Genomic DNA, 24,068 nt, shown 5'->3' on the forward strand with positions numbered 1-24,068 from the left:
CAGATTTTAACGTGTTTATTTCTACAGTTTGTTTTTATTAAAAGTGTTGTGAAAAAGGAATCCTATAAATAGTAAAAAGAGGGAAACAATAGTGCTCCATAGCCTGAAGCAAATGGTGTAAATACATTTGTAAACAAGGTAAAGTTGCTGAGCTTCCTAAAAGGACAAAAATAAAACTAGTTACAGATAGCACAATTGTTTAAGAGGTTAGGAAGTACTTTGTCCCAAGTTTTGATGCTCTAAAATGGCCAGCAGTATAGGTAATTCTCTATTCTGTAGCCTTGATCATCTGTGCCTTCTCTCTTCCTATAGAAAACTACACTGGAAGAAGCAACAACTGGCTCTCTACTGTTCTGAGGGGTTTTGAGAACACTGCCACCAAAACAGTACAGCTGGAACCACCAGCCTTCTGGAACACTAGAGCTCCTGAGAGAATCTCAAACAGCCATCAACATCTTTCTCTATTTTTGCAGGAAAATACTGGAAGTAAATAGGGGCATGGACTTCAACAGCTGGCTAGGAGTGTTTTACATTCGGTTGTTTGGAAGCATGCTGATTAGCTCCTTTGAATTTTCTCCTTAGAAAACCTGGAATTACCCTATCATTTCTTAAAGCACACGAAGACAAAAAAAAAAAAAAGTCATTTGAGGATAATATAGTTTTTGCATTAAAGGTCAATCTGCAACAAGCAATCTGTTCAACTCACAGATCTGGAGACTCATGGGGAAGAGAAGCTCTAAGTGACCATTTGTCACTGAGATATGCAGGTGCTGAATTTCTTAGTAGATGCTGCCAGAGTAAACCAGATGTGGCTACTGGGCAAGAGGAGGAAAGAAATTAAATCTTGTCCTCTACATGCATAGTTATGTTACTGGGGTGATGCCCCAACTCTGGAAAAAAGATCTATTCCACAACAAATGAATTAGGCAGGATAGCTCATTTTAAGTAGTAGCTCATCTTTTTAAGCCTAGTTTTTACCAATGACTTGAACTAAAAACAATTCAAACCACTGGGTCATGCAGTCAATAAGTTAAAACTATAACAATAAGTAAAAGGGCATAGGACGTAAGTGGAAAACAAACCCTATTTACCCGGGTAAAGGGGGTGGGGGCATTTAGTGTATTTTGTATAGGATAGGGAACAGAGAAGAGAATATTTTCATTATGGCTTTAGGACGGAAGCGCTTCAGATAGTCCCCTACCCCCCCTTTCCCCCAAATCAAAACCCCGGTGGCAGTGACAGAGCCAGGAAACAACCTAGTCTACCCGCCTTCCCCACCCCCTAACCCGGCCCCGTGGCTGCACTCCAGACGTCAGCGCTTCCCACGGCTCCGGAGGAAGCGGCTACAGCCCATTCCAGTAGATCCAACGCCCAGGCCTGGGGGTACGGACAAAGCCCTTATGGTGGGTCGCGGAAAGGGAGGCCCAGATGTGAACAGGGCACGTCTTCGGCCCACAGCAGCCAGGCGCGAGCGGCTTCAAGGGAAGACTTTGGGACCCGGATAGGGCTCCCCCTCGCACCAGAAGTCATCGGCCTGCGGGGTCTCCAGGAGCCACACCTCTCGGGGCAGGTCACAGGCCGAGCCGGAGGCCTCCTTGTCCCTGACGGGCTCCAGCACCCGGTAATAATGGCAGTCCCGGCCATCGTCGGGGTCATAGGGCGGGGCCAGAATGTCCAGGAAGGCGGCGGGTCCGTCCACAGCGTCGATCTGGTGCAGGTTGTCCTGGTGCGGAGTGAGGACACACGGGCCGCTGGCCTCGGTGTACTCGGCCCGCGAGCGCAGCACGCCCGGCCGCACGGCGTCCCGCTCCCGGGCCTGCAGCGGCGGCTCGAACTGCTGCTCCGGCGGCGGGGCCCGCGGCTGTTGCCCGCCGCCCGCCTCCAGTTTGTCCATGCAGCTGATGCGAACGGTGCCATAGAGCACCTTGAGCATGCCATGCATGCCCGGGTGGTCGTGCAATGGGATGGACGTGCCGCTCTTGAGCAGGAACACGCCGAGGCTGAAGCCGTCGGTTTCGTAGATGTGCATGTAGGTGACCGGCGGCAGGTTGGGCGGTAATGGCTGCAGCGTGGCCTTACGCGGGGCGATATTCAGGTCCTCGGCGCGGACCTGGGTCAGCAGGTTCTTCAGCTTGCTCAGGTTCTCCGGAAAGCCCTGCGGCATCGGGGCCTCGGGACCCGGTGCCGCGCCGAGGTCGGAAGCGCTGCGGCCGCCCCCGCTGCCCCGGAAGGTGAGGCACGCCTGGCGGGCGATCCGTTGGATCAAGGAGGCCATGTTGTCTCGGGGCATGCTCGGCTGTTCCTCCGCGTTCCGAGGCCGGCCCCCGCCGCCCCCTGCTTTCCTCCGCCCTCTGCGGTCTCCGGCGGCCGCCAGGGCTGCCCGCAGCCCGGGGCGAAGCTAGAGGCCCCGCAAGTACCGGTCTTTCGGGCGCGCGGCACCCCTCAGCAGCCTCACGCCCGCAACGGTCCGGCGCACCCGCCCCGCGCCTCCGGCGAGCGCGCACGCGCACGACCCACACGCTGCACTCACGCCCAAGGAGCAGGTACCAGCCGCGCGGACCGTGGAAGGCTTTGCATTACGCCCAACGTTCCATTCAAGTGGCCCACACCTACGACGGTGGCCCGGCGCTCTGGCCGTTTTACAGAGCATGCTGGGACTTGTAGTCCGAGATTACGGAGGAGCTCTGAGTTTCCTTTGTCAGCTGGAAAAAGAAGGATTGGATTTGTTTCTTATGAAGCGCCCTTATTCGCGGTTCCAAGGTGTTTGCTTGTTAGTAAAAGGTGAATTGGGGCGCAAGAGAAATAGCCGGTTGACTACAACTCCCGGCAGCCCCAGTAGACTGGAGTGACGCACTTCCGGCAGCTGGCCTGTGGCGTGTTGGGGTCTTGGCCATTGCATGGAACAGGGCAAAAGGGTTGTTAACCTTCTGGCGCCGCTTGGTCCTGTTCCGCCCAGCAGGGTCGCTTTTCTCCGGCCCTACCCTTGGGAAGGAGGCTGTTGAGTTAACTTTATGTCTTCTTGACCACCTAGGCAGCACTATCTGCCACGTAGATTACTGGACGGCACTTTCGTAATTTTCCAAGTTTCTTGGGAGATGAGAGGGTCGAGGCCATCCCTCGTGATCAGGATTCCTCAGCACAGCCGTCCCCAGCTGTTGTTTGCATCAGGGTGTGATGACGCTGCTCTTCCGGTTACAGAGCACGATAGTTTTGCTGGGATTCTAGAGGCCATTTGCAGTGGCCAAGGACTGTGTATACTAAGGGTTATCAAACCTTGGTTTGCCCAAGAAGCACCACGTTAGGAGGGGAGGTAGGGAGGGGCTTTTAAAGAAAATACAGATTATGGTCTGGAAATTGATTGACTAGGTGATTCTGAGGCAACGTGTGAGAAACTGGTGTGCGAGAAACGGGCAAGCTCTTGACCTTCACCTAACCCTGAGTTTAAAGTATCTTTGAACTTCCAAAGTGGAACATGGGCTTCTTGGTCATTTTGTAATTGGAGTAGTTCTGTAAATCTTCTCCAGCTCAAAAAGGCATGGCTTTTTAATGGGTCGTGTAATGTATCTAATGGGCACTTAGTATATGCGAGGCATTCTATACCTAATGAATATTATACTATTTGATCCTCATAGCAATTCTTTTAAGAGGTGGGCACTATTATTTCCAGATTACAGGTGAGGGAATAAGTTGCACAAGGATAGTAAGGAATGAGCAGAGCCTAAGCAGTGAAGAAAAAAAAAATACAGTTAAAAAAGAAAAACACCAAAAAACAGCAGTTTGAGTTGGTTTTAAAAGTGCTAACTATAGAGTCAGGATATTGTCTTTCCAGCCTACTGTGCTACTTACAGGTTGTATGTCTTTAGGCAGATCTTACCCTTTTAGGTCCTCAGTTTATTCACTTGTAAAATGCTCGGGTTAGGGTAACAGTCCTTCTGAACCCAAGTTACTCATCAGAAGCCCCTGGGAAACTTCACAAAAATAAAGATTTGGAGGTCATAACCCAGAGATTCTGACTCAGAAGAACTAGTGTGAAGCCTAGGATTTTTTTTCCCAAGGTGCTACCCGAGTGATTCTTAATTATCAGCCCAGTTTGAGAATCACTGCTGGATCTGTAAATAGTGAAGCCGTTCTTAATATTTGGTGATTTAAAAAAATTTTTTTTTAAGATTTTATTTATTTATTTGACAGAGAGAGATCACAAGCAGGCAGAGAAGCAGGCAGAGAGAGAGGAGGAAGCAGGCTCCCTGCTGAGCAGAGAGCTCGATGCGGGGCTCGATCCCAGGACCCTGAGATCATGACCTGAGCCGAAGGCAGAGGCTTAACCCACTGAGCCACCCAGGCGCCCCAATATTTGGTGATTTTGATTAAAACGGTGATTATTTGTTTTAGAAGGGACTCTTAATTAATTATTTATTTGTTCTTCAGAGTTGCCATGCCATTGTTAAGGTGTTTATACTGTCAGAGTTCACTATGTAATGCAATATTTCACCATACAATATTTTTCTAAAGTGAGGACTAAATTAAGAGGAAGAATCCCCTGTCTTTATTTACAAATCTGGGTTTTTATTTATGGGTTATATTTATTGGTTTTCTTCTATTTCTTCTATTAAGGTATCATTAGTGGGACATGTAGACTGCGTAGAACACAGACTTAAGTAACATATAGATATGTTTCATTTTTTAATCTGTCACTTCTTAATAGTTACCTGTACTTATTTAACAGAAATGGGATAATAAGATACATGTGTAAAAAAACTGTTAATAGCATATGGAACATAGTAGATGTCCAATAATAATAGCTATTATTATAGTTTTTAAATAGCTAAAAGCCATTTAGAAATTAGTAAACACCAATGAATTTAAATAATGCTTAGCAAATATTGAAATAGAATTTGACTTGAGAATGAACTTCAAGGTAGAGATAAAAAAAAAGATCATTTTTATTGGTTAAACCTTCTATCTGGTGATACAGTCCTTCAGGTCCTTGCTATTATTGTTTGGCCAAAGAACTGAAAGTTTTCAAAGACTGTTTGAATCTGAATCACCTGGGGGCATTTGTTGAAAGTGTGGATTCCTAGATCATGTCTACACCTACTGAATCGGAATCTTCTGCACATTAAAGGGTTTAAGAACTATTGAGTGTCCATGGGGCTTGTGGCACTTTTTTTTAGGCCACAGATAGGCTGCCTCCATAATTCCTTTTGATGCTGTCCTTAGAGCTGCACTAAGGGATGAAATCAATCCTGGGGGCTTTTGCCCTTCAGGAGCACCTGACTTGCCCTTCTGTACCACTGCCAATAGCATTAGCTGAGTAGGTTTCTATCACCATTAATGTCCTTTTGATGCTCCTTAGTCTGTTTTGTTTTGTGTTGCAAAAATAAGCAGAATGAAGATCAAAAGAAATTCAGAAAAGGGAACAAAGAAGTAATAGTAAACACATGCTAGAAATACGAGGCAGACACAAAATTTGGGAAAAGTTTGGGATAGATGGAATTAACCATTTGGAATCTATCATTCTATAAATAGTATTTGCTGAGCACCAGGCATCGTTCTAGGTATTGGGGAATTCATCGAGGAATGTCTGCTCTCCCAAGAAATTTACCTGCATGTGTGCGTATGTGTGTGTGTGTGTGTGTACTTTGGGATGGAGGTTGTTAGACGGTATAAATCAGTGAGCAACTTAATTTCAGATAGACATATGTTTATAAAGGCAAAACAGGATGATAGGATGGTGTGATATTTGTGTGTGCATATGGTGTGTTAGTTTAAATTGGATAATAGAGGTGACCAGAAGATAACATTAGAACGGCTCCTGAATATTCAAGAGTCAATTACAGAAAGATCTGGGATCAGAGCATTCCAAACCTTAAGGTTGTTAAACAGGATATCATATGCTGTGACTTTGATGCAGTGGGGGAGGAGCTTGGTATCACTGGGGACAAGAATGAAGGCCTGTGGGGTTACACAGGTCACATAGTGACTTTCAGAGTTCCTGGAGGGAGATGAATTTGGGGAGGTAGGCAAGGACCGTATTTTATAGGCTTTCTGTACCATTTTTATAGGGGATTATAGGGAGCTGAGGGCCACGGTGGGGAGGTGGATTTTACTACAAGTACAGTGAGAAGCTTTTGGAGAGCTTTGGAAAGGAGGATGACCTATTTCTTTCACATTGGTGGGAGATTGGTGGGAGGAGTGTAACAGCAAAGAATCCCTGATTAGAGGCAGTACTCCAGGAGAAAGATGGGGAACTAGTGTAAAGATTAGGAATCTATTTTGTAGGTGGATTTGACAGGGCCTGCTGATGAACTATTGCTTTGACAATTTATCACTTAAAATGTGTTCTCTCCACATTTTCTTTTTTATGAGTTGACAGCAATGTGGTGATAGGTGACTACAAAACTTGAATTGAACCTCTTGCCCATATCTAATTATTAAATTTGGGAATGGGCTTAGCACACAGAAACATGAGTAAAGTTGAATTTTTTTTTAGTTGCTTAATTAACCAGGAACTAAGAAGAACTGGAAGAGCTCCCAAACACAGACACAGACAGACAGACAGACAGACACACACCCCTCCACACCCCCAGTCCCCCTTAACTTCATCTCAGTTCTCTGATTTCTTCATTCTTGGGGAATAGGCTCACATTTTGTCTTTTTCCTTTTTCCCTTGGCCCTCCTCTTTATGAGGACTTCTTTTTCTTAATTCATGAGATGGATTACCTTCTGAGTTTTTCCTCAAATCCTTCAGAATTCATTTTGTCCATCTCTTCTGATCACACTGGGGCCCCTGTCAAAAGAGTACAAAAAGGTTAACATTCTCAAATACTCTCGTGGTTGTTTGTTTAGGAGGTGGGCAGGAAGCTTTCTTTTTTCACAGCAGCTCTTGCTACCTTACTCCTATATCTGCCTTTTATGTTACTATAGAACATCGTAACTAAAGTGCTAAAGGATTTTTCCTACTTTCTAACTTACTTATACTTAGTTATGTTTGAAATATTTTGGGTTTATATTGTGGCTTTCCTTTCAGCTCTTAGAAAATGCTAGCATAATTCTCATTTGTTATCATGAGTAAATGTCAAGTCGTAAGAAATACTTTAGAAGGCAGAAGAGCTGATTCTAGGCATGGCTTTCACTCTAACCTGCTGTGTGCTCTTGAGCAAATCATTTGACTTCACTAGATCCTAGTTTCTTAATGGTTCAGGGACAGATGATCTCTCAGAGTTAGCTCCATGTGGATGATAGAGACAGAAGGACAATTCAGACAAAACATGTATTTTCTTTCATCTCACTTATCTAAATTATGTTTAGCTCTCCCATCTCTTAGCTCTGTCCATCTTACATCTCCAATACCATTTTTAAAAAAATATTAAGATTGTACTTATTTTTGTGAGAAATAGAAAGCGAGCACACAAGCTGGAGAGGGGAAGGGCAGAGGGAGAAGCAGATTCCCTGCTGAACAAGGGGCCCAATGTGGGACAAGGAGCCCAATATGGGACTTGATCCCAGGACCCTGAGATCATGACTTGAGCCAAAGGCAGATGCTTGACTGACTGAGCCACCCAGGCACCCTCCATTGCCATTTTAAGAGTAACTCTGTTCCACTCTACTCTGATTTAGATTTGTGTGTTTATCTGAAGTAGAATCACTTGGGTATATGGGCTGTTCAGTTAAATATGCTATGCTCAGGAATTTTTAGTGTTCAGGTTAGACTTCAGGAGTGCACTTTGCACCAACACACTGTGGAGGTTGTGGTGTGTGATGTAATCGGTAGCACATTGTTTTCGAGCTGTGTGATTTCTGTAGACCAGTGCATGTGGCATTGAGATGGAAAATGACTTAGAACTGGTTCATTTTTTTCTCTTCCTTGCCAGTGTCTTGTTTTAGGTGATGGGAGGTAAGGGAGAAAGAAATAAAAAATTAGATGCATACAGAGGGAATTGGCGGGGGGGATGTGTGACTTTTGCAATGAAGGAGAATGAATGAAGAGAAGCTTTCGCCATGCTCAGTCTGAAGCACTGCCAAAGTCCAGGTATGACTATTTTTGGAGGTGGGTTAAGCTAATACACCCCTACCACTTTCATGTTAGAGAGGTTTTCCTCCTCCTCTTTTAAGTAGTACAATTATTATGAGAACCAAAATAGTTCTGAACTGTAAATTAAATCTGAACACCTTTTACCTCTCTTAATTAACTTTTCCCCCCAATTTCATGCTTCTTGTTTTTCTTTCCCTTTTTTCCCCCTCTAAGAAGACATCAGCTGTCTCCACCTCCTCCGCTTCCCCATCTGTCCTTTTCCTCTTGGCTGAAAGAGAGATTTTTACTTTATATTTATTTTAATTAATGGATTTGAATCACAAGTGGAGAAACAGTTGATGTTCATCTTCAAGAAGCAGTAAAAAGGAAAATCATCTTCTCTAACTTGGCAGAAAAGACCTGTATGTTCATTGCTGCTGCCTGCCTGAAAAATGACTGCGAAAGGGGAAGGTTCCAGAGTCCTGTGTCCTTGCAGGGAGCGGAAGTCACATCTCAGGATCAAGGGAGGTGAAGATGGGAAAAGCTCTTTAGACTGAGATTGTACTTTCTTTTTTCATGTTTTTAGAGAAATAGCAAGAGTGGGCACATGCGAATGGGGTGGGATCATGGGGGGCAGGGGCAGAAAGAGAGAGAATCTTTTTTTTTCTAAGATTTTATTTATTTATTTGACAGAAAGAGAGAGAGAGAGAGACAGTGCACAAGCAGGGGGAACAGCAGAGGGAGAGGGAGAAGTAGATTCCCTGCTGAGTAGGGAACCTGACTTGGGGCTTGATTGTAGGACCCTGAGGTCATGACCGGAGCCGAAGGCAGACACTTAACTGACTGAGCCACCCAGGGGCAGGAGAGAGAATCTTAAGCAAGATCCATGCCCAGCATGGAGCCTGCTGTGGGGCTTGATTTCATGACCCTGAGATCATGACCTCAGCCAAAATCAAGAGTCAGTTGCTTAACTGACTGAGCCACCCAGGTGCTCCAAGATTGTATTTTCTTGGGAGATGTCTTTCTCAAAGGATACTTAGTCAATATTGCTTGATGGTTTATGATCCCACAAATTGGGGATCAAGTTCCCTAAGAACAAAATACATTCATGGGGCGTATTTGACTAACTTGACAGTAGTACATGTTTCCTTGGGAGAGTGAAAGACTATAAAGCCTTCTTTTGAAAAACCAATCATCAAATACCAAAATCCTTGTCCAAGTAGATGCTCTATTGTAACATTTTAGAGAAAGCATGAAAGATGACAGTCTAGTCTGAAAGTGGATCAGCAGGCATCAGGATGAAAGAAGAGTTGAGAGGATACCAATTCTTTTTTTTTTTTTTTCAAGATTTTATTTATTTATTTGACAGACAGATATCACAAGTAGGTAGAGAGGCAGGCAGAGAGAGAGGGGGGAAGTAGGCTCCCTGCTGAGCAGAGAGCCCGATGTGGGACTCTATCCCAGGACCCTGAGATCATGACCTGAGCCGAAGGCAGTGGCTTAACCCACTGAACCACCCAGGCGCCCGAGAGGATACCAATTCTGATACCATTCTGGTTCTGACAACCCATTGTGTGACTTTGGGTAAGTCATTTCACTTCTTGGAACTTCTGTTCCCTTATTGGCAAAGTGAAGTAAGAATATAATATAAAAGTGAAGAATTTAGTTCAGATGGTTTACCACTTGTAGCTTTTTAGAAAAATCTATGAATTTTAAAAATTGTAATTACATGACAATAAGTAATATAATTTTCAACTGTGAAATACTGCAGAGCATCACAAAAGACACTTTTAAATGTATTTTTAAAAGCAACATGTGAAAAGAACACTCAGTAACATGCATACAATGATATTTGATTTCTCTTTTGTATCTGTGTTGTCTCTACCTAAAGCAGATTATATTGACATTTCTTGAATACAAATCATTGAATAAAGTGAGCAAGACTTTTGTTTAAAATAATGTTTACCATAATTATTAAGTTTCCACAGTACATTTTAAAGAAAACTTTTTAAAAAATTCTAAACATAAATTGTCATGCACTCTTGGTGCCACCACGTATTGCTGTTGGGAAAAGCAAAACATGACTTGAGTTAACTACACATTTCATCCAGACCTGCTGAGGTAATTGACTACCAACATCATAGCAGGAGAAAGTCCTCTAAGGCAGCAGAACTTTAGTTTAATTAGATAATTAGCCCTGGTCAGCCTATAATGAATGCACAGGCAATTAACAATGAATTTGAGCTGCTAAAACCTATTTTTCCTCCTTTGTGTTCCTTTACTTTCATTAACAACTCTAACTGCCGAACAATTTATATCTTCACTCTAGCAATCAACTTTATTATCATCCGACTCTTTGCAAGCGATAAAGCAATGAGACCTGACTGTTGGTTGCACAACATTAAGTGATTATGTTAAGTAATGCCATTTATTTGCCTAGCCATCCTACTGCTATATTATGTCAAGCGAATAGGGTTTTTAAAAGCAGTGCATTCTCCTTGACTTTGATGATTGCTTTATTTGTCAAATACAAGCAACTAGTAAGAGATGTACTTCAATCTTGAGTTCTTTCTCTGTGGCCTTTAGTAGACATGAATAAAAGGAAAGGAAACAGTTTTGTAAATCTACCCAAGACAAGACCCTCAAAAAGAAAAAAGATTTTTTTTTTTTTTTTTTTTTTTTTTTTGGTGGCTTGAAGATTCTCACATTTGGAAGCTCTTGCAAGTGCTTAAGGTATATTTTAGTAAGTGACAGTCTTCACCTGGCCATCTTTTCCTGTTTGGGGACAGTTTTCAGTCTCATGGATGACAGAAGGAACCATTATGGTTTTTCCTTACATCCTTCTACTGCAAGTCTTCTTCATCCATCTGACATTTCTTGAGGGAAATGGCAGAGAGAGAAGAAGAAGAGGGGAGTGAGAAAGTTAAGAGAGAGAGCCTTCAGATATGGAAGAGTAGAAGTTACCGAAGTGTGCTGGTCCTAAGAATGAATGGTACTAAAGTGTAAGTGTCAGGAAGACATTTGGGATGCTCTGGTTCTGGGCCCATAAACGGAAGCATTCATTGTATTTCAGTTAGAAATGGGTTCTGAAATATGAACACTAAAAATTTCTACAGGAAGATTATATGTCTACAAAGACCTATCCTTTGCCGTATCAGAAACCACTTTGATTCTATTAGAATTTATGGAATCCTTAATATACAGAGTGTTCTTATAAAAATTGCTATTCTACTTACTAATAATCTAACAAGATTTGGCGAATTTAACCTAATGTTCAAAAATTAGTTAGCCAGTTAATAGCAGCTTACTAACTATTTGAAGAAATATATTGCTTACTTTTAAGCAGAATTAAAAACGTGTAAACAGAAATCTTCTTGTGATTGGAATATGAACATTGGCTTATAATTTCTTATCTTGAGACTTCCCATCTGGCTGGTCTTGGAAATAATTTTTTCCTTTCTTTCTCCAGCAATAACTAGCAATTAGAGTCTCAGAAATGCCAATTTTAATCAAAACTCTTATTTCCAAAATAGAAAAACTTACATGAACTATATAAAGCCTCTTCGTTTTATTCAATCGGCTGTTTTGAAAAAGTAATTTAAATAATTCAGAGCCAGAATTATGATGTTCCAGAAATGTTAAGAAAATAGTGTGAATCTTTCCAAATTATGGTCATTTGTATTCGTACCCTGGGCACAGTAATTTCACTGGCATTAGTGTTTACATTCTCCAGATAGCCACTGCATAGCAGTCAGCTTTTAGAAAGCAAGTTTTCTCAACTTTAGCACTATTGACATTTTGGATTGGCTAATTCTTTATTGTGGGGCTGTCTTGTGCATTGTAGGATGCTTAGCAACATCCCTGGCCTCTACCCACAGGGTGACAGTGGCATCAACTGTCCCCCACTCTACCCTGAGATAACCATTAACATCTCCAGATGTTGACAAAAGTCCCCAGGCTGGGGGCCAAAACCACTCCCGGTTGGTAATCAGTAATATAGAATAAGACCATGGCAATTTCTTCCTCTAAAAGCATGTCAGCTTCAACAAAATGAAGTGTGTTGAATTTGGATTTCGAGATCATCTTTAGTAACTGAAGTCTTAATAGAAAATGAATGAGAGCCTTGCTGACATCCAATTTGGAATGATTTTGAGGGGCACTGAAAGAAGGCTCCTGCTCCCATATTGCACATGACTTTTCCAAATGGTCTGCTTTAGTGTCGGGACTTCACACTCCTATTTGTTCCTTCTGTTAAAAATGTAAATATTCCCAGGAGGATTGTCTTTTGCATTAAAACTGAAACATTAGTTTTTTTTTTTTTTAGCTTAAAATACCATGTATTAACATGTATCTACCTGCCCTTTTTCCTTATGAAAAGGTCCTTCTGGAAGAGGACACTGAAGAAAATATTCTTGAGAATTGAGATCTGGTGGGTGAATGGGAGTCAAGCACCACGTCTGGGAAAAGGAAGGATGGTAGGGATGTGGGAAGTATCCTAGAAATATCTTTAGACCTCATTTTTTTTTTTTAAAGATTTTATTTATTTATTTGAGAGAGAGACAGTGAGAGAGAACATGAGCAAGGAGAAGGTCAGAGAGAGAAGCAGACTCCCCGTGGAGCTGGGAGCCCGATGCGGGACTTGATCCCGGGACTCCGGGATCATGACCTGAGCCGAAGGCAGTCGTCCAACCTGAAGGCCAGCGCACTGAGCCTGATTCCACGGTATTTTCCTACCTGCCTTGGTAGCTCCTCACACTGAGCTTCCATGTAGCTGTAGGATTTCAGTTATTTGTGGAGAATGTTTGGCTGACGGGCTTTTCTTACGGAATTACTGCATCATGGCGGTTGGACCATGATCAAACTTTTAAGTATAGGTTCTGTTTATTTTGGTTTTTCCCATCCAGTGTCACTTGCCTCTTCATTTCCTGATCCCTTTCTAAAGTGAGGAGGCTAAAATACATCACAGATCACAGCTGCATTTAGACAACATGCATCTCCTTGGCAGGGACTTGCACAGAGCCTGATTTATTTATGTAAATACTTTGCTGCGCATGAGGTAAGATTATGTATGGATTCCTTGGCTGGCTTCTCATCTTCTACTTTCTAGTGGTGAATCCAACATGTTTTCAAAAGTCCAACTAAACATAAAAGTAATATAAAATATTCTTGTTTGTTTCACAAGTTTTTGCTTTTAGGCTGTATCGCTTAATATTCTGCATGGACCTCACCATTTTTTAAGATTCCTTATCTTAAATTGGACTAAATGGTTCCTCTTTTTAAGTTTTGACAGACACATATTATATAAGCAGTTGTCTTAATATTATACCTGACAAGTTTCACACTTGTCCCTTTTGACAGTTTTTCCAATCTCGCATTATGTTTTTACCTTTCTTCACTCAGCTCAGGTTTTCTGACAAGGTTTCACATAGACGTAGTGTTTTATTATTGATAATAGTAACAAGTACCTCAGTACTGATGGCCATATGATTGTTCACCTTTGAATAATTAGCTTTAGGCTATTTATTCTTAAAATATAAGGATCTATGAAAATGATCTCAGTACTGCTTTCAAATACTGAGTTTCCTTGTTCCCCTTAAGGTTTGGTTTGCTTGTTTTTTTTAGTTAGCAGACTTTAACTATGGTGTTTCCAACTCTAATAGATATGTGTGATTTCATAGAGTGGTAATTACAGACAAGATGAAACACTGAGTAAAAGTTTGAATTGTTTTGAAGGAATAAAATTCTTATTGGATTTTAGGAAATCTAAGAAAAAGTCCTTACTTACTCTGAATTTATGTTATCTTAAATTATTTATTCTTTATTGTGAGCTATCCTGGCTCTATTTATTCAGACAGACATTTATAAACTACTACCAACAGAAAAAGGTGAATAGAAAGAAATCCAGGGACTGAATAGGAAATCCTTTTTTTTTTTTTTTTTTTTTTTTAAAGATTTTAGTTATTTATTTGACACACACAGAGAGAGGTCACAAGTAGGCAGAGGCAGGAGAGGGAGAGAGGAAGCGGGCTCTCTGCCCTGCAGGGGCTCGATCTCAGGACCCTGAGACCATGACCCAAGCCGAAGGCAGAGGGTTAACCCACTGAGCCACCCAGGCACCCCTGAATGTGAAAACTTTTGACCCAAACTAAGTAAACCCATCTTGGCCATGTCATACAGTTCTCCTTAGATTATATTTCTCTAAACACACACAGTTTAGAGAAACATGCCACAGAAATGATCTGGTGATGTCAGCAAACAATCATGAAACACCATAGACCAGAACAAGTGGTCTGTAACTTTCTTGAAACTCTATAGATTTTGCAGCAATTCCCTAAATTATGAAAGTACTTTAGTAAGCTGTTGACCAAAGAAACTTCCTATAAACATTTCATAAGACAATTAGGCTGAAATATATTTTGAAGATTTTGAACCTACACAATTTAGTTCCTTGAAAAACTTCTGCCTCAGGCTATGTATCTTACTGGGGTTGATGACTATGGTCACCAAACCCATAAGAAGTTGAGTGGTAGAAGCTCCAGAGGTCAGCCAGAGGGTGGGACTCCAAAATGGTGCTACCTGGACCATTTCCTCACTGTGGGGGGGCAGGGATAGGAGGGGAAATTTAGGTATCAGATTGTACATTTCTTGAGACTACATCTAATTAACATACTCTTAGCAGAAATCAGAATGATACCATGACTATCTTAACACACCTTAGTGACCATGGGACTTGTTCTTTTTGCACTCTTTGAAGCAAAGCACATTCTGGAATACACTCCCAGAAGGAATGGTCATTGGGAATTTTCTGGGGGAAGTGAGGGCAGAGGTGCTGCTTTAATGTGTTCTTTGCCCAAGTGATAGAGGAATGGATTCTGAATTGTTTTCCTCTTTACTCTTTCTATTAGAAAAGGGGGATGGGGATAAACAGTTTTATTTTCAGTTTGGGAACATGAGGTATGAAGCGCTAAGACGGACTGTCAAAGAAAGAAGCCAATCTGAGAACCTCTGATTAATGATGGTACTACTGTCACTTATTGTCCTCTTCCTTCTCTGGTGTGGGGCGCACCTTGGGCATCATGTCTGACCCTGGCTGCAGACACGGACACTGACCAAGATGAGAGCACTCTCACTCCATGTGTATTGCTGCCAGGGAACAGCTTTACCGGAAGCTGGAGAAAGGGTCCCAGGAGGAGACTGCCTCTGCCTCACTTCTTCAGCTAGTCCTTTGGGTCCCATAGGGAAGACGGGCACTCTCCTGGGTCCTTGTACTGATTCACCATGTGGTCTAGGAAGGCTGCTCAAATGGCCAGCAGTGGACTCTGGGAGAATTGAGCCCAGGCGTGACAACTTTGATTTCCCAAGAGACTTTATCTAATTAGTCCTTATACTACCTTTGTAAGAGAGGGGAAGTGCCAGAAAGTCTCACTGTGGAAATGAGCACATTGATAACGTTAATCATGGTGGAGACCTTGGAAACTCAGGTTTCAGTTCCTGCACCTCATCAGAGCTGAGTGTGGTTTGGGAGAGAGCACCCCAGCATGCATTTGGGACTGGAAGGCAGCTTGGGGTACACCTTAGCTTAACAGTTCTCCTTCCATGTCCTGCGGGTGAACTCTGCTGTGTTGCACCGGTGGTCTGTTCTCCCATTCACCTTCCTCCTGCCTCAGTGACCTCACACCCACTCACCCACACACCCAGAAATGCTCGCTGTCGCTCCCTCTTAGCTCAACATGTGTCACATTTCTTCTAGAAACCCACTTCTCATTTTGGTTTTGGTGCCACCATTCTGTCCTGACCTTGAGTCTTTATTCCTCCTGGATCCCCTTGGTGCTTCTTATCCTCTCCTTGGCCCTAAAATGGTGCTGTTCGGTTCGGAGGGCCTTCCTTGCTCTCTCCTGGGGAATGTCAGTCTTCCTTACCTCTTCTTCCTTAGCCTCCAGTGTTTAATCCTTAGTCTTCTTCCAGTCGTGTTTCGGTGTTCCCCAAACTCCATTTCTTACGCAGGGGCCCCCTGGTTTCCAGGAATGAATCCTGTGAGGATATAATTTGCTAGGTCATTCTGCCAGCTTTTATCAAATAACTGATTTGTGGAAGAGTACTGTACTCAACTCTATGGGGAACTAGGATACATAAGTCCATCCTGGAGGGGAGATTATACTCTACCTTAAGCCAGGACATGCAGGGGCTACAATAAGAACAGCATCAGGTTATGGGGATTTGTATAGCCTCTGTGACATGTTAGTAAAGACAGGTAGGGGCTCACAAGATACATCCAAGTCAACCCCAGGCAAGATATATTAGAAAAAGCTTTTCTGAGGATGTGCAGCTTGACCCAGATCTCCACAAAAGAATGGGGACCAACTTGACAGAAAGGAGAGAGCAGAGGACTCCAGAAAACTTGGAGCAGATGCTCAGCCCGTGTTCTCCCATTTGACGGTGGAAGAGTCACACATTTTCCTGTGTGATCTTGTGAGCATGGTGTATCCCACTGAGGCATCAAGTCTGACTGGCTTAATGGAATTCTCTCCAGCATTCTGGTAATCCTGCCCGAACTGTCCCACAAGAGCATCTCCTCTTTCCTGGCTTCTCCCCCAATACAGTCAGCAGTGTGTGTTCTCTCCCACACAGGCTTTTGTTCTCTTGTTCGGGTAAGCCCACAGCTATGCACTGTAGCTGACAGCCAGGGACAGGCAGCAAATCCCTATTTGTCACGTTTTATTTTTAAATGTACAGAATGGACTTTCAGTAATGGTGCCATTTTCCTGCTCTAAAGCTAAAACAAAGAGAATTTTCTGCCTAAATGAGCAGAATTAGCGAAAACAAATTTTCCATTTAGCCTTAATCTCATTGTACATCTTAGTGCCCCATGAAGAATGTAGGAAGCCTGGTGGATGCAAGTATTTTTACTTTGGCCCTTTGGCATCTGGCTCCTAATTATTTAATTCACAAAGTACACTTCATACCGCAGTGTTTATTTTGTCTGCAAAGACAGATCTTGAGATTTCTTACTGGTTGTGGAATTTTCAGCTTAGCAGGTGACTGTTTTAGCATGTTAGAATCACATTGGTATACAAGAAATGCTGTTGGGGGGTGGATAATGGATTTATATGGCACCTGACTTCTAGTGCCTCCAGATGTAGGATTTGGGAATCTGCTTAGATTTCTCAGAAGGTGTTGGGGGGGAGGATGGGTGGGATAAAACAGAAATCATTTTATACAAGGTAGGTGGTGAAGAAGATGCGCAGAGTGCAAAGTAAAGCTCTTGGTAGACTTTTAAAAGTGACTCATTTTACTTGTACCAAGTTGCTTTGAAATAAGAAGGTGGTCCTTGGGTACAGCAGCTCCCTGGGCATCAGAAGAAAGGTGAGGTAATGATGTATTGGTCAGGAAAGTAAGTCATAATTTTGTTTTACAGTCGTGATTCATAGTCTGGTAGTTCTGTCCTCTAATAATAGCATGTACTTAGAAATTTTGTTCTTTAAACTATTTAGATAATCTCAATGACAACAGGCTTTCCCATTTACATGCTTTGTTTGCCAGGTATTCCTGAGGAATGAAATTCTCCTCATAAGAACATTTGTTAGAAAATTCATTGAAAACAAGGAGAGCCACCGTGGATTTGGTCATTCATTCATTCAGCCAATGTGTGTTCACGCCCACTCCATGTGTTAGGAACCCTTCTATGGGTGATAGGATGTGGCAGGACAGGCAAGATTCCTGTTTGCACGGAACTTATATTCTAGAAGGGGAAAGTAGATGAAACAAAGGAACAAGATAATTTCAAAGCACCCTGAGTGCTGGGTTAAAGCTAACACAGTGACTGTGACTGGATGACTGCCTGAGTCTAGAAACTGAGAAAAACGCTCTTGGTGAATGTAGCCTTTGAGAGGGACCTGACGGACAAGGAGGAGCCAGCCATCCTAAGATCTGGAAAAAGTGTTCCGGGCAGAGGTTCTAAAACTGGAACAAGCTTGGTAGCTTGTTTAAACTTTGAGGTAGACTTTTGTAGTGTATCCTGAAGGTAGTTTTTTATTAATAATTCATACCTCCTATCCTTTAGACCCTCTTTTCCTGGTGGTGTTCTTTTTTGATCATCTCAGTGGGTCATCCTCCGAGAACTACTCCATCCCTTCTTACTCAGTGTATGGATCCATTTGTTTCTTCTTGGCTGGATTTTAAACTTCAGCACTGAAGTATGGGTCTAGATGTTTGGAGTTAACATTTCTCACCTCCTATCTTCTCCATCTTCTCATGCCAGTTTCTTTAGCCAGGAGCTTTCCTTTGTTAGTTCTTAGACAAAGTGACTGACTTCTGGTTCTTTGTCCCATCTGGGTTAATAGTTGAGATGACTAGACCCCTTATAGGCTGCACTGTTTCATTACACCATGCACTTGGACTCTAAGTAGATAGGGACTTGAGTACATGTAGATTTTGCCCCGGATTTTTCTTCTCCTCTGGTTTGTTTGTTGAAAAAAGTTTTAAAGGACCTGATGACTTGAGGCATGTCAGATTAAAATCCATGGAAAGTGAGCAAATTTATTCCAAAAATCACTTGGCCTTTTTGTAAGTGAAATGTTACTGGATGAAAGCTCTTCAAAAGTTTGTCCAAGACTTTTGATATTTAAGTAGTGCCTGCAACTAAGATTTCTTCAATATTTTGAAAGGCACTCGAAGTTTTTCTGCTCTGTTCAGATGCTACCATATAATATAGTTGTAATGCTAATAGTCCTGGACCTGACTCTTCTGCTGGTGCTGCCAGAATATCGGACAGTTGGTAGGAAAACCTATCGATCAAGGAGGTGTGTGTGTATGAGTCAATAAGGATAAATGATCTTTTACTGTGCAAATAGTACCTAGTCACTATTTCATAACTGAAAATCCCCATCTCTTTCACACCCACCAGTCAAGCTTCTCTTCTATTTAATATTTAAAATAAAATAGTTCAACTCTCCAGGGGCCTTGGGACTTCCCCGGTGCCACAGGGTGTGATGTGTCTTTTCACACCTCTAGGCTGGGGAAACCCCACACTGGGCAAAGGGCCAGTTTTAGAACGAACAGCTCATTAAGGAGATTCAGAATCTAAGGAGCCACAGAGAGACGTTAGAGGAAGGAGACAAATACAGGGAAACCGTACCTCAAGCTGGCACTCTAACCAAGTTAACCGTTTCTTGCTGTCTTAGAAAGAGGCATGGGGATCGGTGAATGAGGCAGTGTAGATATTGGGAAAAGATACTGTTCTGCATGTGTAAATGGGAATATCATGGGTGGCAATCTTTGGGAGAAGATAAGGCCATTTATTTTAAATGACTCAAAAAGATGGTATGTGAGCTGAGAGAAAATTATTCTCAAAACTTCCTGGTCACACCACTTAGGAACAAAAGTCAGCTCTAATTATGGAAGGGGTCCTTGGAAAACGTCTGGTTTATCCTCTAACTCCAGGTGCAGGATCATCTTTCAGGGATGCCTGACTGATGTCCTCCGACTTCCATCTGGCCCTTGTGGGCTGGGAGTGCCCATTGTTGAACATGGGTGAGAGAGCCATCCCTTGGCTGGACAGTGCTCTTGGTAAGAAAGTTCTTCATGTCAAGATGAAATTGCCTTCCTCTAATCTTCAGCCAGAGTTCTTCCTTTAACATACAACATGTCTTCTCTCCTTTTCTCATGATTCATTCCAAATATTTGAAGACAACCATTTTATAACTTCTAAGTTTTCATGTCAGATGGTTCAACTCTTTTCATGTTTACAGCTCTCACTGTTCTAGTCATCCTTTTCTAGACTCATTTAGTTTATGGAGGTCCTTCATGAAACCCAGGGCTGGGAACTGAACAGAATCCTCTGGATAGGGTTGAGAACCATTTGCTTTTTATGGCACAGGATGTGGTTTGTCTTGGTAAATGCACCATGTCAGCTTGAGAAAAATGTGTGTTTTGCTGTTGTAGGATAAAGTAGTCTATAGATGTCTATTACATTGATTGATGGTGTTGTTCAGTTCGACTCTGTCCTTAACTGATTTTCTGTCCACTGGATCTGTCCTCTCCTCATAGAGGGATGTTGAAGTCTTTAACTTCAAGAGTGGGTTCGTCTGTTTCTCTTTGGAGTTCTATCAGTTTTTAATTCATGTAGTTTGATGATACACTGTTAGGCACATACACGTGAAGATTGTTGTCTTCTTGGAGAGCTGACCACTTTGTCGTATGTAATGCGACATACTTGCTTTGAAGTCTGCTCTGTCTGAAATTAACATAGCTACTTCTGCTTTCTTTTGATTAGTGTTAGCATGGTATATTTTTCTCTATCCCTTTACTTTCAGTCTATATAGCTTCAATCTTTATAGTTAAGGTGGGTCTCTTGTAGACAACATATAGTTGGATCTTGCTTTTAAGCCATTCTGACAGTCTCTCTTTTAATTGGTACAGTTAGGCCATTGATGTTCAAACTGATTATCAGTGTCATTGGAATAATATCTTTCATATTTGTTACTGTTTGCTATTTGTTTCCCTTATTCTTTGTTCTTATTTTTGTCTCCCACTCTTTTTCTGCTTTTTGTGGTTAAAATTGAGCATTTTCTAGAACTTCATTTTATGTTCTTTCTTAGCATATCATTTATCTTTTTTTGGGGGGGGGGTAATTGCCCTAGAGATTACAATATGCATATACAGCCCCTAACCCCACTTTCAAATGTTGCTATACCACTTCACAGGTAGTGTGAGTACCTTGTAATAGTGAAAAAAATCCCAATTTCTCCCTCTCTATTTAAAAAGAAAAGATTTTATTTATTTATTTATTTATTTGAGAGTGAGCCAGCCAGGAGTGCCTGGGGTAGAGCTAGGGGAGGGACAGAGAGAGAGGGAGAAGCAGACTGCCTGCTCAGGAGCCCAATGCAGGGCTTAATCTCAGGACCCTGAAATTGTGACCTGATCTGAAGGCAGACATTTAGTGACTGAGCCACCCAGATGCCCCTCTTCTCATTCTTTATATCATGAGGTCATACACAAGTACACATAATTGAGTATATTGTTGCTAATAATAATAATATATTATTATTTTGAACAAACTTATCTGTTAGACTAATGAAGAATTAAAAAATAGATGTTCTTATATTACCTTCATATTTCTTTTCTGATGCTTTTTCTGTCTTTATGCAGATCTGAGTGTCTGACCTATATATTTTCCTTCTCTCTAAAGAATTTCATTTAATATTTCTTGCAAGGCAGGACTTACAGCAACAAATTTCCTCCATTTTTGTTTGTTCAAGAAGGTTTTTATTTTTCCTTCACTCTTAAGAGATAATTTCACAGGGTATGAGATTCAAAGTTGGTTGTATTGTTCTCTCAACACTTTAAATATGTCACTTCACTCTCTTATTGCTTGCATGATTTCTGAAAAGTTGGGTATAATTCTTATATTTTTTCTTCTGTAGGTAAGGTGCTTTTCCCCTCTGGCTTCTTTCAGAATTTTTTCTTTATCTTTGATTTTCTGTATTTTTAAAATTATATGCCTATTTTTTCTTTTTATTTTTCCTTTCCTTTTTTTTTCCTGTTTGAAATTAATCCTGCTTCATGTTCTTTGAGCTTCTGTGGTTTTGTATATGACACTAGTTTGGGGACAGTTCTGTCATTATAGTTTCAAATATTTCTTCTGTTTCTTTCTTCTCTTTCTGGTATTCCTATCACACATTTGTTATACCCATTTAGTTGTCTCATAGTCCTTGGTAATTCTTTTTTTTTTTTTTTAAGATTTTATTTATTTATTTGACAGATAGAGATCACAAGCAGGCAGAGAGTCAGGCAGAGAGAGGAGGAAGCAGGCTCCTTGCTGAGCAGAGAGCCCGATGTGGGGCTCCATCCCAGAACCCTGGGATCATGACCTGAGCCGAAGGCAGAGGCTAAATCACTGAGCCACCCAGGCACCCAGTCCTTGGTAATTCTGTTCTTCCATCCCTCCCTGCCCCCAACTCCTAGTTGTGGTGGTTTCTGGTAAGTTATCCATCCTCAAGCTTAACGATTCTTTCCTCAGCCAAGACCGGTCCACTAATAAGCCCATCAAAGGCATTCTTCACTTCTGTTTGCAGTGTTTTTGCTCTAAAGCATTTCTTTTTGGTTCTTAGGATTTCCATCTTTCTGCTTACATTACCCATCTGTTCTTGCATGTTGTCTACTTTATCCATTATAGCCCTTAGCATATTCATCATGGTTGTTTAAAATTCCTGATCTGATAATTCCAGCATCCCTGCATGTCTGGTACTTATCGTTCTGATGCTTGCTTTATTTCTTCAAATTGTGGGTTTTTTTTTTTTTTTTTTTTTTTGCCTTTTAGTATGCCTTGGAATTTTTTTAAGATTTTTTTTTTTTTTAATTTGTCAGAGTGAGAGAGTGAGAGTGTGAGTACCAGCAGGGAAAGCAGCAGGCAGAGGGAGGAGTAGGCTCCCCACTGAACAAGGGGCCTGACGTGGGACTCAATCCCAGGACGCTGGGATTGTGACCTGAGCCGAAAGCAGATGCTTAACCAACTGAGCCATCGAGGCATCCCTGGAATTTTTTCTTGATAGCTGCACATGATGAACTAGATAAAAGAAACTACTGTAAATAGGCTTTAGTAATGTGGTGGTAAGGTGTAGAGGTGCAGTGATTAGGTCTCAGTCTTTCAGTGAACCCATGCTTCTAGACCGTGAACTTCACAAGTCTTTCTCAGTTTTTTCCTCCCTGCTTAGGTAGGATAGGATGACTAGAGCCTGCTAGAATCCAGTACTTCTCCCAGGTCAGTGAAACTTTGATAATAACCTATAAGGTTAGGCTCTGGTTAACGGGTTTCTCCTGAGTGCCGACCTTGTCAAGAAACACAGAGTGGGGGACGCCTGCATAGCTCAATTGATTAAGCTTCTGCTTTCAGCTCAGGCCTTGATCCCAGGACCAAGTCCTGCATTGGGCTCCTTGCTCAGTGGGGAATCTGCTTCTCCCTCTGCCTGCTGCTCTCTCTGCTTGTGCACGCTCTCTCTTTCTGACAAATCAATAAAATCTTAAAAACAAAAAAAGCATAGAGTGCTTTCTAGAGTATTTCTAAGTGGTTCTTTCCTCTTCCCTCCCTCTCCAGTCTTGGGGCAGTGGTTTACCCTGTGTCCTCCCACCTCTTAAAGATCCAAGGAGAGTTGTTGATTTTTCAGTCTGTTCATCTTCTTACTGTTAGGTTGCAGTATTGACTTCTGAGTTCCTTACATGTGGTACCAGAAACAGGAAGTTTATTTGCCTGTTTTTAGAAACCAATATTGCCCTGGTGACTTCTATTAAATTTGTCAAGTGAGACTTACTTATTCTTGTTATTTATTTTTTAATGTGTTTTAATATGAACTGTCATAAGCCAGCTTCCTCTTGTACTATCTCTGCAATCAAAAATTATGTGTATATGCATGTGTTTTCAATTTCCCTTTTTAGCATTATGAAGTATAGGTTTGATAAACATGTTTTTGTTATTTATACACCAAGTCATTAATACAGATGTGTTGATGGGAGGCATACAACAGGTGATAGATACCCAGGCATTAATTTGCTCTGACTATTAAACCACCCAATGCTTCAATATCCTCAGGGCTGTTCCTAGTACCCTGCTACAGTTTCCCATCTTGTGTGCAAGGCTATTACCATTAGTGTTAAAATGCTTTGCTGGAGTGGAGATATATCAATTCCATGATGTTTCCTGGTCTAATTGTTTATTAAAGATGAATTTGTTGCAACTTTATGGATTCTGTTGGTCTGTTTCTGAACCCAATTTCATCCTGGTGACCATTACTTTATTTTTTTTTAAAGATTTAATTTATTTATTAGACAGAGATCACAAGTAGGCAGAGAGGCAGGCAGAGAGAGAGAGAGAGAGAGAGAGAGAGAGAGAGAGGAGGAAGCAGGCTCCCTGCTGAGTAGAGAGCCTGATGCGGGGCTCAATCCCAGGACTCTGAGATCATGACCTGAGCTGAATGCAGAGGCTTACCCACTGAGCCACTGAGACTCCCCCATTACTTTATTTTTTGTGCTTGTTTGTTTGTTTGTTTGTTTTTAAAGAAACACA

At 41.9% G+C, this 24,068-nt stretch overlaps 1 protein-coding gene across 1 annotated transcript; it reads right to left on the reverse strand.

Moving 5' to 3' along the window:
• ADO (2-aminoethanethiol dioxygenase) lies at positions 1-2,641 on the reverse strand. Its single transcript, XM_059170141.1, has one exon. The coding sequence runs from the start codon at positions 2,288-2,290 to the stop codon at positions 1,478-1,480; it is 813 nt and encodes a 270-aa protein (XP_059026124.1). The 5' UTR covers positions 2,291-2,641; the 3' UTR covers positions 1-1,477.
• Between the last annotated feature and the right edge of the window lie 21,427 nt (positions 2,642-24,068).

The sequence above is a fragment of the Mustela lutreola genome, chromosome 4 (assembly GCF_030435805.1).
Source record: "Mustela lutreola isolate mMusLut2 chromosome 4, mMusLut2.pri, whole genome shotgun sequence".
NCBI lineage: Eukaryota > Metazoa > Chordata > Mammalia > Carnivora > Mustelidae > Mustela > Mustela lutreola.